Source organism: Rhamphochromis sp. 'chilingali' (assembly GCF_963969265.1).
Source record: "Rhamphochromis sp. 'chilingali' genome assembly, chromosome: 4".
Classification (NCBI taxonomy): domain Eukaryota; kingdom Metazoa; phylum Chordata; class Actinopteri; order Cichliformes; family Cichlidae; genus Rhamphochromis; species Rhamphochromis sp. 'chilingali'.
Window position 1 is genome coordinate 18,665,725 of NC_137948.1, and position 17,552 is coordinate 18,683,276.

Sequence of the window (17,552 nt, forward strand, 5' to 3'; positions counted from 1 at the left end):
GTGTAGTGGAAAGGTGACCTGTGTATCTGTGTGGAAGGGGGAGCTCGCCGTCTTGTCAATGGCGTCCCGTATCAAATATCCTAGACCTCAACTTTGAAGAGATTTTGAACCCTTTTCCCAACCAAGATGTTGTCAGAAACATATTGCTGCAAACCAATAAAGTCTGTAATGGTGAAACATTCAGAGGTTCTTTTACGATAGACTGAAATTCAGATTGTAAGTTCTGGATTCTTGCAGTGAATTGTGAGTTTCGTTCACACCCCTCCATTTCCTTCATCATAAAGCCTGTCAAACAGGCGCACAGTTACAACATCCATTAGTCTCTTTAAAACACCATTACATTCTTTGGGCTGGGTATCAGTGACACAAACTATAAACATTTCATTACCCTTTAGAGATGCCTTAAAACGCACGCACGCACACACAAACACACTAATCTATACAGGACAAACAATTAATGTGAGACGAGTGGAAGACCTGATTCAAATATTAAAGCCCTCACTGTGTAATCTCGCCACTATTCCTTATTTGTATGGGGGAAAACAAGAAATGAGGTTTTATCCCCGCTAACAGCAATTTAGTCTAAGTTAAGCTTATGTCCAAGGGTTAACATTTGAGACTTGTCAGATAGTACTAGAGTCACTGTGAGCAGTCTGTTATTGCAGAACAATAATAGTACCCATCTTCTTTAGCCTGGCAGGTGACCAGTGCTCTGCAATGCCTAATAACCACTTTCCAGTCACACTTCTGTGCATGAAAATATACTGGGATAAAGCGACAGCTAACATGCACACAGACTCATTCACACAAACATATTCAAGTTGAGCCGTCCCACACACGGGCTCGCACAATATTGCGCCCAACGAGAGCAGACGTTCCTTGAAAATTACAATTCCTTTATACTGCAACGCAAGAACTGATTGGCTATCGCCAGGGGAAAGAAATACTGACCCCCAAGTGATATAAGAAGTAGGATCAAGGACAGGAGATGTTATATTCACACAAACCCACAAGCACACTTTTACTACACTCTGAGACAAAACACATTCTAAATGCTCCTTTGCCAACATTTCACTTCCTCCAAACCAAGGCTTTTCTGTATGATATGGCTTAATCACTGAAGTACACAGGCTGAGCCCAAACCATTTAAAGTGGAGCGGGACCCTGTCCTGGTTTTTGACTGCTATTTGAGAACCGAGAGTCAAGTGAACTGGACTGCATGAGGTTTTCTGAGGCCTAGGAAGAAGGACGAAACACTGATGATACAGGAGACCTTAAGATAGTCAGCTGAAATTCAGATGCTTGGGTAGCGTGAGGTTAGCGTATTCCAATAAGAGTGACAACAGAAGGATTTCTCTGCAATTCTGCTCTACTGCGTCTCAACATCTACCCCCACAAAAACAACAAAAAAAACCCACCAGCATATTTTTATATGCTTTGATAAATAAACAACGAAGGCTCTAAAGAAATCTGGGGCAAATTTGATTCAGTCACCACTTCCTTTATGAATCTTCTTCCTATGGTCTTTGCAGCATCACTGTCTAATCCTTCTGGTCTGGTTCCAGACTGAGGCAGAAGCAAAAACTTTCCACATTCCTGAGAATACAAGTACCATCCAACAACTTCAAACCCTTTACTAAGTCAATTATTGTAAGACACAAGGGGCAACACACACACACACCAGCCACAGACACTCTTGTTCACTCATTCACACAAAGATTGTTTTCTCAGAAACACTCATTAGCTCAAAGAATCACACAACAGATTACAAACAACAGGGTCGACAGTGATTTATCGTACACAACCACGTTAAGTGCTAAAGTTGAGGAGCTTGAGGATATACTGTTTTGTTACATATAGGGCTCTTTAACTTTTAAAAAATAATCCCTACTATATACACACGCATTAATTTTAATAGGGGTAATATCTTGTTGGAAAATATATGCCTTTGAATAGTCTGTTTGAAATTTAAAGTAAAAAAAATTTTTGACTATGTTATTGGCACTTGGAATCACTAAACCCGTCATATGTACAGTAATTATCCTGTAAATAATACAGTTAAACTGTAATCTAGTTTCTTGCCAAACATGATCTGTAATTAGAAAGAGAGCCTTTTTTTGTCTCAGAGACACAGTGTTCAAAAAACAACTTCCACAAAAAACACCCAAGCCCAGCCATTTTTTAAAACACTCAGAACTTTAAAACCTTGTTCTGGACTTAATTTTTTTTTTCCTGGGAGGGGTGGTGGTGGTGGTGGTGGTGGTAGGGCGGGGAGGTCTAAGAGGAGTCAGTGCTCCATCTTTGACCACACTTGACCAAAGTAAAAAGTTATGTTGTTTTTTTTTGTTTTTTTTAAAGCAACTAATAAAAGCTTACACAGTTATTTTTTCCATGCAATCATATAAAATACTACATTTCTGTTTTCTGTTAGGCTATGGTGGATATTTACAAGTTTTTGTTTGTATCATACAGTAAATCTGTACAAGGCCAGTTCGCTTTGACACGCTTCTCAGAAAAAAAAAACAAAAAACAAAAAAAGTGACCATAAAGTGATTAATTCAGGTTTTCACGGAAACTGAAGCTTCCCTCACAACACCGCTTCTCATGAGAGGAAATGGGGATTTGAATCCATCCTGTTGCCATGGTGACAGTCTTTTGGTGAGTTCCTTGTGGACTCATTTTCCTCTTTCCTATGATTTGTTTCTTTCAGATGAAGGAACGATTTCGGGGGGGGGGGGGGGGGGGGGAAAACAAACAAACAAAAAAAACAAACGTATGCAACAATCCCTTAAGAGTTCCAATTCCCCACATGTTCTCGCTGTACACACTCCCCTCCTCGCTTCACTGCTGTTGGCTGCTGACAGCGTCAGTCCTGTGCGATGACGGGGCTTTCTGCTGTTTCTGGGGCTGTGGTTTAAGCTGCTGCTGGTGCCTCTGGTGGTGAGATTGTTGTTGCTGCTGTTGCTGCGGTTGTTGTTGCTGCTGCAGTTGCTGTTGCTGCTGTGGATGTGTTGCCTGGGTGAAGGTTCCCTGCTGTTGGAGTGGGAAAGCTGCCTGCAGGATCAGCTGCGTAGACTGGTTGTTGTGGAGAAGACGAGGGCCCTGGCAGCAAGACAATGCAATGATATTAGACAATGAAGGAAATTCTTCTCCCTCTGCTCATTCTCTAGTGTCACTGAAAGTCTTAAACATTTTCAAGTGTAAATGACACTCCGTACACTTAAGACACACTTTATATAATTTCATAATTATTCGCAATATCATAAAAATGAAATATCTGTACAGTAAAATTAAACATGAATGCTATCCTATCATACCATGCCTCTACAATATTTTAAATCAATGACATCTTCTGCCCTCTAGTGATACCTGTAGGAATTGCTGTTGTTGCTGCTGCCCCTGCTGGTTGCTTTGTGCCACTACAGCTGTCTGGTTTTGGCCGTCTGGTTGTCCTTGAGGTGCTTGGGCCGGCTGCAGAGTCAGCGTTTGGGTCTGCCCCCCTTGCTGAAGTGGTACAGAGGGTTAACAAAGGGAATATGTTGAGGTAAAGGAATAAAAATGAATTAAAAAGTTCACTCACTCACTGCTTTCAGGGTGAATGAGCAGCTACTCTTAGTTTTATCGTTATCAATTATTAAGATGTGTGCCATTTTTTCACTATTTAAGTAATTACCCAACAACCTGCAAGTCTTTGATTTTTCAAGCGTGCTTTTGGGTTTCATTTAATTATTAAAAGGGTTATGCTGTTTTTTTTTAAACCCAAAATACTTTTTCTATCATCCTGAATCTCTTCGTTAACTACTTCCAGAACCACACTGTTGCATTAACTAGTCTTTTTTCCCCCTCCCCTTTTCATTTCAGTTACAAACACCTAGAAAATTATTGCTAACGAGCATTTTCAAAGCTACTGTGCCAGAATCATTACACCAAGCGTTAAAGAACACACATTTTACTATGCCAGGAGCAGTTTGTCAGCCCTGAGTGGCTCAGATATAATCATTTAAATGGGCTTCACTCCAAATAGTTTTGATCTTAGACAGAGAGAGGCAAAACAAAAGAAGCAGACATCATTCAAACTGCGTTTACCTGCTGGCTCCCAAATGGGTTGTATGCGGTAACCACCTGCCCCATAAACATAGAAGTGGGAACCATGACTGCACCACATGCATGCATTGGAGCTGTCACAAGCTTGGTCACAAGCTGCTGCCCTGCTGGGAAGCTGGAGAAAGAACTAGATATATTTATCCATCATAGTAAATATCAGCTTTTCAAATGTACAAACTGTCAGATTGTCATTATAATGGGAATCAGGTTCGATTGTTCTGCACTAACCGGATCTGTCGGTCCTGGGTGAAAGTGGCCACAGCTGTGCCTTGCTGGGTGTTATTCTGCGGCAGGCTGGTGCTGATCTGCAGCACATTTGGCTGTCCTGGCTGGGAAATCATCATTGTGTTGTATAAAGGAGCAGATACAGAGCCCTGGGTCTGGGGTTGAGGTTGGGGCTGAGGCTGAGAAGCTTGCTGAGTCTGACGCTGGGGCTACAGAGGAGCAACAGCAAAGGCCATGACATTGTCTTTTAAATTAACGAAGCATTAACAAGATTATTTAAAGATTTTCTGTGGATTCGTTCTCCAGTTTCACTTTCCCCACTTTTACGCTGTCATGTGTGAAATTTACACATAACACAAAATAAATCAGCATGTAAGTCAAAGTGGTTTTTCGTAAGTTTTCTGTCTTCTAACTTTGAGACACAAAAATGAAATCGGTGAAATGTCTTGCTGCTGTCACACTCACCATTTTGAGCTGACTTCAAAATTGCATGAGATAATCAATAATTCACAACATGGAAATTTAAACTGTGTCTATTCAGAGGAAAGGCGGGGTTTAATGAAAGCCTCCACTATCACTGAGTGACCCCTAAAGTGTCACATTATTAAAAATGCAAACAGCATGAGATTTTAACATTTTATCCTCACAGCATAGCACTGTAATATCTGCATAAAAGTGACTAATACTGTCCCAAATTTAGGTAAGATTATTGTTCACAGAGAAAGCTGAAAGAAGACTACATGCACACACAGGCAACTTCTGAGATTAAAAGGAAATGACAAAATCATGGACATGCAAAGGAAACAGACAAACATTTTCATCTGATCTGAACTTTCAAAACCATTTTCATAGTATTTCCATAGCCTGTCTGCTTGCGTGTGTCTGCCGGTATCGCACCTGCATAAGGGTGTTGGTCTGCTGTTGTAAGCTCTGTTGAGTGGGAGGAGCCTGCTGCTGGATGGTGAGCTGCTGTGTTCCCGAATGGACGGGGTTAATTGTTGTTTGCTGGACCTGATTGGTCAACGTAGTTGTCTGCTGGACTGATCCTACTTGAGGAAGCTGTACATTCATGGGTCCACCCTGCTGCTGCAGCAACATCTGTTAGAATGGACACATGAAACGTCAGGCCACATTCAGATAGTAAGGAGATTTACAATGTGTGCGTGTTACTTTTACCAGATCTGTGCGTGACAACAGAATAATCAACAGAAATAAATTATCTTTACACAATCAGGAGATGGCAGTTTACTGTTTTCTATGAATAGAAGAAATATATAATGCATGCAGGATTCCAGTCCTGATCTAGGTCAAGCAAAACCAGGTACAGGACAATTCACCTACTTGGTCTGAACAGAGGTCACATTTCTTGTTCGATTAAGTGATTTTTTTTTTTCCACATGTGGAAAATATTACATCAACACTACTTCTTGGCTCTATCTGTATCCTGTGAACAGAATCCACCCTGTTGGTTTATTTTTATAATTAATTTTATTTTGCTGTAAACACTAGGTGCAGTCATACACACCATTTTCTCAATATACAGATGTTAACTTCGACATGAAGACAGAGAAAGAGTTATGAATAGAGAGAAATAAAGCAAAGTAATAGAGGATGACACAAGGTAAGTTACACTAGAGATATAAATAGACACTGAGTAAAGTGGATTTAAACACACCTACTGTAAGAAAAGGCTTTTATGTCATAAAGCAGTGCTGACCTAAAAGTAATCTTGCATACGCATCTACAGCCTACCTGTATACCCTGCCCCTGGACTCTCTGCAGCTGCTCCTGGATGTGTCTGAGCTCCTCCTGCTGCCGCTGAATGTTAGCCTGGATCATTCTGGTCCTCTGCTCCAGCTGCTCCTTTAAGTGCTGCATGGCATTCACCTGCGCTGAGAACTCCATCACTGGCTGCAGACGGAGAGAAAAAGAACAAGCTGTGCAATGTGTATGCAATTAGGATACACTGGCTAATCGAACTCCATAGTTGGGTTGCACAGTTAATTAAATGCCACAAGGTCCAAGACCTCAGAGTCCACATTATACAAGCATTTGAAAAAAAAACGTTTGTCACCAATTAACCTGTTGTCAACAAACCATTTGAGCTCTTCTCCACATAATTATGTCTCACCTGCACATTTGTCTGGAGCTGCTGCTGTTGTTGTTGTTGCTGTTGCTGTTGCTGTTGTTGTTGTTGTTGTTGCTGATTGATCATACCAGGAGCTACACTCTGCCCTGTAGTCTGAGAGCTCATAGACTGCAAATATAATGAAAACAAAAACTATGATTACAGGCATGAATTTTTCATTGTATTACACCACTTTATATGCACATGTTCAAGACTTAAAACTGAAATACACTTGCATTTATATAGTGTTTTTCTAATTTTACAGATACATACATCTACACAGGAAAATTTAGAATAACAGTTAACCTAGTATTCATGTTTTTGGACTGTGAGAGGAAGCCAGACTACCCGGAGGAAACCCACACAGGAACAGAGAAAATATGCACACTCCACACAGAAAGTCCCTAGCTGAGGTTTAAACCAGGAACTTTCTTGCTGTGAGGCAACAGTGCGACGCACATCTCTGAGTTTTGACGCCGCTTAACGCCCATTCAAAGCACAACAACTTTAGTACGTAAGTTGAAAAACACAGATTTTATGGTAATTATGTATTTTTGATTGAAAGATTGTTGAATCAGAATCAGAATACTTTATTGATCCCTGGGGGAAATTATTTTTTGTTACAGTGAAGTGAAGATGCAAAACAATGAACCTCTCACCATCCCAGCTAACACTGCAGTACTGTCTTGATGCTAACCGCTGGCCTACTGAAACCTCATCAGCATATTAACCTTGCCCGTTGCTCTCCATTGAAGTTTGAAATCAAAACTGTAGCTGAGAAATTTGATTACATGTATTGAAAATTATGGTGGTAAAATCAGGTCACATTCAACATAATGTGATATAATGGAAATTTTAACTCGCGTACAGGTTTTATGTACAGCCCAGACTTTAAGCAGCTGAAAAGATGCTTTATAATTTCCCCAGTGATGCTCTTTCAGGCCTTCACTGTAACTCTGGTTTAGCTCTCTGTCTTTAACAAGTGTTTTTGTGACAGCAATTTTTTTTTTGAATTTTTGCCTGAAGAGTCATTTAGTTTTAGTTATAATTTAGGGATCTAAGTTTAGGGTCAACTACATATCACAAGATTATCAAAACCTAAATGTGAAGTTGATTTATTTGCCTAAAATATAAAGTGTAAAAGTTTGTGTTTTTACTCCACAAGGTTTGCAAAGCATCTTATTTTCCCAGACTTAAAAAGCGAAATATGTCCATATGTCTGCTCTAAATTTTGTCATGTTTTCATGAGAAACAGAGGCATGGGAGCTTCCTCCACACCCTGTTTGCTGAGGGCAGATCAAATTCTGTGCATCCAACCTTGATGTACACAGAGAATACTGACAGGATCACTTCCAAAACTCGCACCGCCTCTCAGAACATTTTCATCTTGTTTTTATTCGTTGGTACAAGTGTCCGTAGATTTCATCGCAGTTTTTATCCTCATGCATTCGTTTTTATTTTAGTGATTTTGTTTTCGTCAGGGAGAAACAGGTTGTTGACAAAAACTATGATGAAAATTATTAAAATAGTAAATGGCCTGCATTTGTATAGCACTTTACTTATTATTTATTAGTCAGCAGAATTAACACTGTTCTTGAAGTCGGAAGCGTTTGTCTGCGCTTAGTGCTCAGATTACGTAAGAAAGCTTCAGGAAATAGTCAAGCACAAAAGTTCCACCAGGAACCAGATATGCCAATCCATAAAACAAAAAAGAAAACAGTGTTTTCTTGACCAATTTCTGTGTTAGTTATGGCCAGAAGTAGTTTTGTAAGGATTTTCTATGCATTAGCCAGCTGTGTCCTGTCTCACCTGGCTGCTGATAGATGACCGGCGCTGTGATGTCATCTCCATGGTAGATGCTAATGATTGCCGAGGGGGCGTGGCCGTGTCCATGTGTAACTTGGGAGCTGTCGCTGCAGAGAAAGTAATTGGTGGTCAATGGTTATTTTTAGATGATATCATTTTACTACAGGAGTTAGCCACTGAATTTTAATACAGAGAGGATATGTCACCACCTCCCCTTAACAGTATGTCAGTGTATGTCACATTACTTGTGCAACTGTGGGTGTCCTTACAAGTGCAGGTGTTGTCAGACACATGCGATGAGGACTTGCGGGAACTCCGCGAGGAAGTCGAAGGTGTTCTACTGTGGTCAAATCGCTCCAGTGCCTCCTTCAGGCTGGACGTATTGAGCTGTGACTCTGAGCCAGAGTCTTGACTCTGGAAAAATAAGAAAATACCAAAGATTTAAAAAACAAGAAAGCCTATCCATTGTATCTAATGGAGTGCATACAAGTGGAAATTACAGGCCTAAAAGGTAATTGAGGTACCAGCAGAAAATCTGAAGCATAAATTTCATAATCTAACATTGTAACAGCTCCTAATGAAGCTGAATATTGTACTTCAACATGTAATATATTTCTGGTATTTTTGCTTTCATCTGTTTCAGTTAGTCTTACACAACAACTTCTACCACAACATTGTTTTTAGACTCAATTTTACTCCTGTGCTTGACATGTTTGTAATTATAAGGACCGTGCTACATGTTTTATTTATTTCTCACCTTATCTGCAGTGACTTCTGGATTTGCCTCCTCGATGCCGAGCTCTCTGCGCTGTTCTGCCCTCACCTCTGCATAGCTGCATTTTAGACCAAAAACAAAAACAAACAAAAAAAAAAAAAAAAGGGGGGGGGGTTTGAGAAGATGGTTGACCAATAAAAACATTATAAAAATAGAGACATAAAGAGTCTTTTGTTAACACAAACTCAACATCGTTCCTGAAAAAGTCCAGTGATCAGCAATCTTCTGGAAAAGGGGAATAAAATAAACATACTTGTACCTGACTACTGTGTGCGTGCAGACAATAAACTCAGGTCGAGAGTTCCATTGATGGTAGGTGATGTAGTAGTGTGTCTGCAGCCAGATCCACTGTTGACCTTTCGTCAGGAAACGGTAGTAGCATGACTTCCCTTTACCATATTGCATTACTGAACAGAAGCGGGGCAGAAACAGCCAAAGATGTTACCAAAAACACTCAGAAAAAGGCTTTTACAAAAGATTTTTGCTAGTTTGACTTAAAGTGCTCACAGTGTTCGTGACATTTCGCTAGCGTCTCCAGGTCGTCCACATGGTAATAGTCGTACCCTGATGTCCCCAAAACCTCAAAAGGCAGGTAGCCTATAATTGGTGGCGCTCTGTAAAAGGTAAAAGAATTTTCTTACTCTGATGTAAAATTGCTGAACGGATACTTTTTCTAGAGAAATGCTTTATTTTCATGTACATTTATTTATTTTATTTATCCATCCATTCGCTTCCGCTTATCCTTTCCAGGGTCGCGGAGGGTGCTGGAGCCTATCCCAGCTTTCATAGGGCAAGAGGCGGGGTACACCCTGGACAGGTCGCCAGTCTGTCGCAGGGCTAACACATAGAGACACAGACAACCAGTCGCATTCACATTCACTCACAGATTCACACCTATGGGCAATTTAGATTGACCAATTAACCTATCCCCACTAACTGCATGTTTTTGGACTGTGGGAGGAAGCCAGAGTACCCGGAGAGAACCCACGCAAACACGAGGAGGACATGCAAACTCCACACAGAAAGACCCCGGCCTGATGGTGGAATTGAACTCAGGACCTTCTTGCTGTGCAGCAACGCTGCTAACCACCGTGCCGCCCTCATTTATTTTATTTATGATTTGTTTATTTATTTTCTATGATTTCTTAACTTCTGGTGTCCTGAAAAGTGAAACTAGAAGTGTGGAGGAAAATCTCAATGGAGAAATAAATTGAAGAACAAGAACACAGTTTGTGAAGAACTGAAATGAAACATATTTGAACTATGACCTGGAAAAAGACCGTACTATCCTCTAGTTCACATTTAAATTTGTCAATAATGAATGAAGACAGAACTTAAGAGGTTAGATGCATGAATAAAGTCTCACATTTGCTAAACTGACCAATCATAACGTGTGTGAATGTGTGTTTCAGCCATCTATATAAGACAGCAGCCATGTGGGTGCAACTCAACCACCCAACAACCCGTTGTGATTGAGTATACAGGAGAAGAACTAGATCTGCCTACCGATGGTCTAAAAAGAGGAATTTCCATTCTAGACTGTGTCTTGATGTGAACTCTTCATTGGGCTCCTCCACCGTACACATTTCCTATGAAAATAAAATTGTGAAAATTAGATGTTTTGAGAGATAATTAATAGCTAATTGACAAATAAATACTTGACAGTCTAATGAGTAAAGTCAGTTCATGTCTGAATAATACCTTGATAAACTGAGGCTTAGCTAGCCGGACCGTGGCTACAAAGCACACCTGGTCATCAAAGGCAGGTTGTAGCGACCGCTGTAACACCCCTGCCAGACCGTTCCTAGTCACATTGGGAACTGCACAACAGTGTTACTTACTCAGCATGTCAAAGAATATAAAATGTGGTTCACAGAGCAGTACACAGAATAATATCTTTCTAGGCTAGTAAATGATATCTTAAAATTATGCTTATTTTCCACTTTTTGACTTTAACATTTAATGGGTTTAACACACAAGTTTAATGCTAGTTTGTATCTATACATGCAAGCTTGTTTGGAAAATAGTATTTAAAAAAAAAAAAAAAAAAAAAAAAAAACATCTTCTGAAATTCCTCACATGCAGTGCGAGGGACATACCGTTATTGAGAGACTTGAAGTTGCCGATGAACTTAACATATTCATAAACAGGGGATTCTTTGGGGTCAATGGCCCCTCGCAGCATATGACAGCAGAACTCCATGTGATTCTTAGCTGGAGACAAAAAAGAAAAAGAGATTATAATTACCAAGGAAAAAAAATACAACTGCTTGTAAAAACATGCTGTTCATGTGCTCCACAAAGGTCATGTCCAGTCCAGCAGCTTCACTCTGACAAGCCGTGTGTTCACACTATGGTGACGTTTTTGAAATTTGAATCCTTTTTAACATTATTTATTTATCAATTTATTTGAGAAATACTTTTACTTGTGAGCATTTTTAATCTGATAATAAATAATCCTGTTTAATCATCAGACATACAAAAAAAAAAAAAAAAAAAAATTGTAAACCATATCATTTCAAATAAGCAGGTTTTATGGTACAAGATGACGGTGTGTTACTCACACTTTAGGTAATCAGTGCTAAGGTTCTCTAGCTCAGAGGGGTGTGTGGACAGAGCCTTGTACACTTCGGAGTGTTCCCCAACCGGCAGGAAGTTTAACAGGTTCTGGTCCACCAAATCCGCCTGATAAAACACCCACACACAGGCACACACACACATTCAAGAGGAATACAAATGAAGACAAGCCCTTTTCAATACACACTGGTCAGCCTGACATGTTTAATCTGAACCACACAAAAGATCCTATGAAAGCTTTTGTTATAATAAAGTGTATGACTAATACAGACACGGTTGCAGGGGGAGGTGATTTACCGGGAGGTGTTCTAGTAGTGAAGTGACACTCTCAGACACGTAGAGGATGTTGCCATCAGTCATTATTGCTATAAAGAACCCATCAAGAGCCTGTTAAAAAAAAAAAAAAAAAACAGTGTCAAATCCCATAAGGACAAACTTAAAATTGTAAATTTAACTTCAGATATAACTATACTGTACAAAATGAGGTGACACTGACCACTGCAGTAATACAACTGTGGGTCAAGTGCCTGTGTTTTTACACAACAAACAAGATTACAGAACGAAACCTAAGATTTCTGACCTCCAGCATGAGCTGGGTGAATTCCTCATTGCTAAGAAATGGAGGCTTCCAGTCTTGCCTGATCTCACTCGACTCAGACTGAGCTGCAATCTCTGGTGAAGGACAGAGAATTCAGTCAGAACTTAATACAGACATAGTGGAAAACGTCGAGGAAGAATAAGAGCACGAGAGGTGAGGGCATGTAAAAAGACAACAAAAACAGCATAAAGTTAACAGTAAACAACTGGGTGGAAAAATGTTTTGAGACTGCTATGTCCAGTATGAAAACAAGACAGTTAAAAACATACTAGGCGGAAGCTGGTATTTTATTATCTTGCAAGTCAATGACACTAGATAAAAACAAAAGGATCACTGACCTATAAACAGTGATGAAATAATTTAACATAAACACAATATCAGTATTCATAAAAAGTTAAAACTGCTGAAACCCTTATAATTATTAAAAGACATAAAGGTAGATTTACTTTAAGAATAACTTGTTAGGTCAAAAATACACAACTGGTTCAAATAGTTACCATTTTGTAATGTAAAATTACAGCACCAATGTCTCATAAAAAGGCAATAAAAACATACTTTCGCTTTCTAGTGATGAAGGTAAGCAAACCCTGATAAGTGTGGCTAAATCGGAATGATCAAGCTAAATATACAAAAAACATCCACCCTGTGAGGTGTTTAGCAAAAACAGGAAGTGAGACGAGCACGGCAGAAAGCTCTGACCTTTGTGTTTACACAGGAAGTCGATGCTTTTCTGCAGGATGGTGGACTTGTCCATCTTTCTAGTGTTGCCAGGCAACATTGTGCCGAGTTCCTTGATGAGGACATTGAACTGGTCTCGCCGTCTCTTCTCAGACTTGTTACGGGACACGCTGCAAGCAAAAATAGTTTTGAAATAGAAGGTTTAAGACATTTTATTTGGTTCTGTTTTCATCCAGTGTTTTGACTGGGCTTTAAAAACACAACCTTTAAAAAAACAGTAATGTAACTTTATCATAAGTGACCCTGGTTATGTGAAAGTCAAGGCAGAATGACTGTTGTGTGAATGGCATTAGGACAAAGTCAGCTCTGACACTGTGTATTAACAAAAATGTACTAACTCATGTTTAATCAATATTCTATGACTTTTTTAAGTCCATACTAGACTAATCTCCTCTCCAGCATGTTTATCTTACCGTTTTGCTTTGTCCTTTTCATCTTCTTCCATCAACCCATCAAAGATGCTACAATCATCCCTAAAGAAGGAAGAAAGCAAACATATTTACAGCCATTCACAGCTTTCAAGACTTACTTGTTTACGTTTTCCTGCATGTGCGGTGGCCTTGAAGGCAGGTATGCATTGTTAATAATAACCAATGACTGATGTTGGCTAATGAGAGAATTCCTATTGTACATGCCAGCAGCAGGTTTATTTTTGGGTCACACAGAAAACGGGTGAGAGAGAGAGAGAGAGCGAGAGAGAAAGAGAGAGAGAGAGCAGTAGAAGGAATGTGTTTTGTTTGCCAAGAAGATTAAGCGCATTTGTGTACTACGTTTCAATTAATATAGGTCAAAAAAAATCATTTGATGGGGACTCATAGATGCTATCCATAACTTTCTTTCTTTAAATGAAAAAATATTCTTTCAAAAGTAAAGAAATATAAAGAGTTAAAATAATGAGTTTTAATTTTTGAGCCAGATGTTACATACATATATTTTGTGATTTTGTACATGTGACTATGAACATATTCTGTATACAGCAGACACAACATTTTGAGGTGTTGTGTGCAGCATTATACCCCATGCTTGATGTCATGGTGGCTGCTAATCAGGGCTGTGGCTGCAGTGATTTGTTCTTTAGGCGTGAGGTAGGCATTTGGAAGACCACCTGTTGAGACAAAAAGAGCAGGTAGTTTATTAGTTTAACTCCTAGTTATTTTTCATATTGTATATGAAGGCACTAAATGGGGCTTTGAAATGAAAGCCTGAAAGGGTAGTCCCTTTTCTAACCATAACATTTGCAGATCATATCTTTTCTCTTAACTAGTTCCTTTCTTTTTAAAAAACACAGTTACATCTCCATACATGCATGCACACACTAAATAATAAAAATTTCTGACATTTAATAAACACTTTTCCATGCACCAGATTAAATCTGTGTGTCTGTGTATTAACTTCTCACCTCACTGCAGCCTATGCACGTGCTCAGTTAACGTATTTTCTCAGGGGGTTGTAGAAGGGGTTTGGGGTCAAAAGTGGAGCTGATGTCATTGGGGTCATGAGAGGGCACCAGGCCACAGGAAGGACATGGTGGTCAAGCAAACCTGCTGGAGAAATCAGAGCAGAAACTAATGGTCATGGGGAGACCAACCAGAGAGTTTGGAAACATAATAACCATCTCCTAGTGCACTGTCTGCCATTTCTTAAACCAAGATTTATTTTTATTTATTCTTTTTTCCCCCTTTAAAATCAGTTTCTTCCTTTTAATTTTGGTACAATATACATTATGGACATAAATGTATTTTATGAATTAAGATTATTAAATTACAGTATAACATGCGGCAGCATCTTCAAAGTGTGAATAACATAAATCAATACAAAAAAAATACCCTGAAATGAAATTTACTTCTGCACTTACAATAGTTTTACATCATGTAACTTACATTCTGGAATGTCACTTGTTGGTATAATTAGCTGTTTGAGATCGCAGCCTTTGAGTTGCTGACAAATCTTGTGTGTGCAAACCACACCTCACCTGCAACACAAACATACACCCACTGTTTACCATGCACAGAAATTCTAGAAGTCACCCGAAAAATGCAGATGTTAGTTGCTGCAAAGTACAAAACAGGAAACCTGAGCTGCAAGTAATCAGCTTTTACACATAGATTTGTCATACCACTAAAACGCCAAAAACAAGTATGCTCTGTCTAAGAAACGGTTAAAAGTAAAAGGGATTTAATACTACTTTCATATAAAAAAATTAACAACAAATACCCCATTATCTCAGCAACAGTCCAATCATTTTACAGAGATATATGATCACAATTGAGGTGCTGGACCCAATATAACCTTGGCATTTTGCCATGAAAAATGACTGGTGATGACTTAGAGTAGTTGCTGATTGTTTTCCTGTTAATCAACAGTTCTGTTGTTTTGATTCTCAAACTGTTATGACCAATCTAGTCTTCGCATCAATGCTCAGTGTGCGTTTTCTTTTTTTTATTAAAAACAACAGTCTAAAGATTTACTCTTTACATTAACACCAACCAGCACCACAACTGAACAGCAATAACTTGTGAGTGTTAGTGCTTTTTTCAACAAGCAAACTCATGCACAAGAGTCGAATAATCAATTTCAGCATTTGCTAAAGGCTTAAAAGATTAGTCTATAGGAGTCGCTTCCAAACTCGTCAAGTAGTCCCACCGGCACAGGGACAACAGACCACCACTTAATCAACGCCTTCTAAGAGGATTTTGCTGTATATAAGTGTGGGCAGAGAGGTCACGAAGACTACACTAACAACTGTGGACAGCATACTAGAGGAGATGCCCTCTCATATCTCCCTCATGTGTATAAAACCATCATAAGGAGATCACACTGGTGGTCCCAAGGCTATATTTCGGGATGCTGACCTGCACTTGGTGTTCTCTTCATGGCCAATAAGTGAAGCCTCGTTAAACTGAGCTTCTTCATTGGACGAAGACGTTGTAAACCATTCCCAATGAATTAACTCTCATATGAGCAACATGACCGAATGTTTTTCCGTCTCCCAAAACAGCAACGAGCCATAAGATAAGGCAATCTAGCGTTTAACATATACAATTTAATGCCACAGGTGTTAGTTATACAACCTAAAAGAGAGCAACCCATATAGCTAGCTAGCAGGCTAACTAAGCTTGCTACCGAAAACTGCCAATTTAACTCAGAGATTTAATGCTCTTACTGCCCCAGTTTCCTCATGCTCACACTCCGAAAACACTGAATGACACTCACGGGTAAAGCATTTCACATTTGTCAAAAATAAACAAGAGGAAAAATATGTCTATCATAGCAAGCTGGCGCCGAGCCCGAAGCTGTCACGCAACAACTGACACTGAAGATGAAATAATCTAAAATATTACCGTCGGGTCCTCAAACGCCGCGCATGAACATCCGCGCGGGGCAAGGTCCTCGCGTAAGCCGACAAAAACATGCCTATCCACCGCGGAGACACATCTATAAAACCAACGACGGTGGAAACATTTTCGCGGCAGATGTACATACACACATACATACACTGTTCCCGGGCACACGCGCGCGGGCTCACACACACACACTGGCAAGGATACGCGCACGCGCTCGCCCACTCTTACACATAGACACTGGCTGCTCCAAATGTGGGTCACTGGGCCTTGCTCTCCCTCAAGCGTGCGGAAACAGTCCCGAAGCCTGCTCTGCAGTCCGACCGCTTCCGCACGCCGAAAACACCGTCTACAAACCACGGCTGCCGTGCTATTTCACGATCGGTAACCGCCACCAGCTTCGCGTATGCATTAAAAACCCTTACCTTGACGAATAATCGAGAGCAGCCTCCGTGTTTTGCTTACTTGTGAGCGTTGCAGCGAGGTGGTGGGGGCCAGGAGGACTTCGGGTTGGGGAGAAAAACAGGAGGCCTACTTCATATTACGACGTACAGTCATGCGCAATAGAGACAGCAGGGCGCACTATTTTGCAAGTACAGTAGCCGAGGGAAAACTGAGGGAATCGCTGAGTGATCTTCGAAAGGGGAAATGACTCCGCGTTTTTTATGTGGCTTTTCCACACAAACTACTCCACTGTCCGAGCGACCGAGGTAGCGATTAAAAATTAAGGCATTTAAAATGTTTAAAAATGGCTGACGCCAGTCTGGATAATAGTGATATATAAAAATAGATACACAGTTTACTCGCGTTTTAAAAGCACCTCAATAGCAATATTTAAATAATATATTTAGATAAACTAATAATATCTCTACTGGCTGTAATTTGGGTTGCACGGTATTAACTGTGAATGTGACATTGGACGGTCGCCACAGGGGTGTAGAAGCAGGTTAAAGACAGCCCTCCTGATGACAAGGGGTTCCCCTTTTATCGACATTCAATCGCAGGCATTCACGGCCATGACGTTGTCCGTATTTTGTGTCGAGGTTCCCCCTAACTTTTTCTAAAGGTGCTTTTAGGCTTTAGAGATTCTTTTTATGAGGCATAATCTGGAATTCTACATCAATTTCATGTGTTTGCAGTGATAGATATCTACACTATACTGGTTACTGTCTTTATGGACAAGATGCTATCAAGACAGTACAAATCATATAAAAGTGTCACACCATAAATTGAACAATATCACCAAACTGGGAGACATTTT

General features: G+C 40.0%; 1 protein-coding gene across 6 annotated transcripts; it reads right to left on the minus strand.

Moving 5' to 3' along the window:
- Positions 1 to 924: 924 nt before the first annotated feature.
- clockb (clock circadian regulator b) lies at positions 925 to 16,985 on the minus strand. 6 transcript variants are annotated; one of them, XM_080879925.1, is made up of 24 exons: positions 16,757 to 16,985; positions 14,831 to 14,922; positions 14,350 to 14,491; positions 13,967 to 14,055; positions 13,364 to 13,423; positions 12,912 to 13,060; positions 12,195 to 12,286; positions 11,912 to 12,001; positions 11,602 to 11,722; positions 11,138 to 11,251; positions 10,740 to 10,858; positions 10,545 to 10,627; positions 9,546 to 9,652; positions 9,298 to 9,445; positions 9,021 to 9,096; positions 8,533 to 8,677; positions 8,267 to 8,370; positions 6,461 to 6,586; positions 6,082 to 6,240; positions 5,227 to 5,427; positions 4,333 to 4,538; positions 4,087 to 4,219; positions 3,370 to 3,504; positions 925 to 3,102 (listed from the first exon to the last, which is right to left on the minus strand). In XM_080879925.1, exons 4-24 carry the CDS (start codon positions 13,981 to 13,983, stop codon positions 2,842 to 2,844), a joined length of 2,646 nt encoding a protein of 881 aa, XP_080736051.1. In that variant the 5' UTR covers positions 13,984 to 14,055; positions 14,350 to 14,491; positions 14,831 to 14,922; positions 16,757 to 16,985; the 3' UTR covers positions 925 to 2,841. The 6 variants fall into 6 exon arrangements, with proteins under 6 accessions (XP_080736051.1, XP_080736048.1, XP_080736049.1 ...); XM_080879922.1 differs by having other exon boundaries at positions 14,350 to 14,494; XM_080879923.1 differs by having other exon boundaries at positions 16,717 to 16,985.
- Between the last annotated feature and the right edge of the window lie 567 nt (positions 16,986 to 17,552).

Excerpts from the sequence above, each read along its gene's own strand:
- clockb (XM_080879925.1), bottom strand. Across the intron at positions 9,653-10,544 it reads TTCCTCTTTTTAGACCATCG|AGCGCCACCAATTATAGGCT; the intron begins GTAGGCAGATCT and ends TACCTTTTACAG. Across the intron at positions 8,678-9,020 it reads CAGAAGTCACTGCAGATAAG|AGTCAAGACTCTGGCTCAGA; the intron begins GTGAGAAATAAA and ends TTATTTTTCCAG.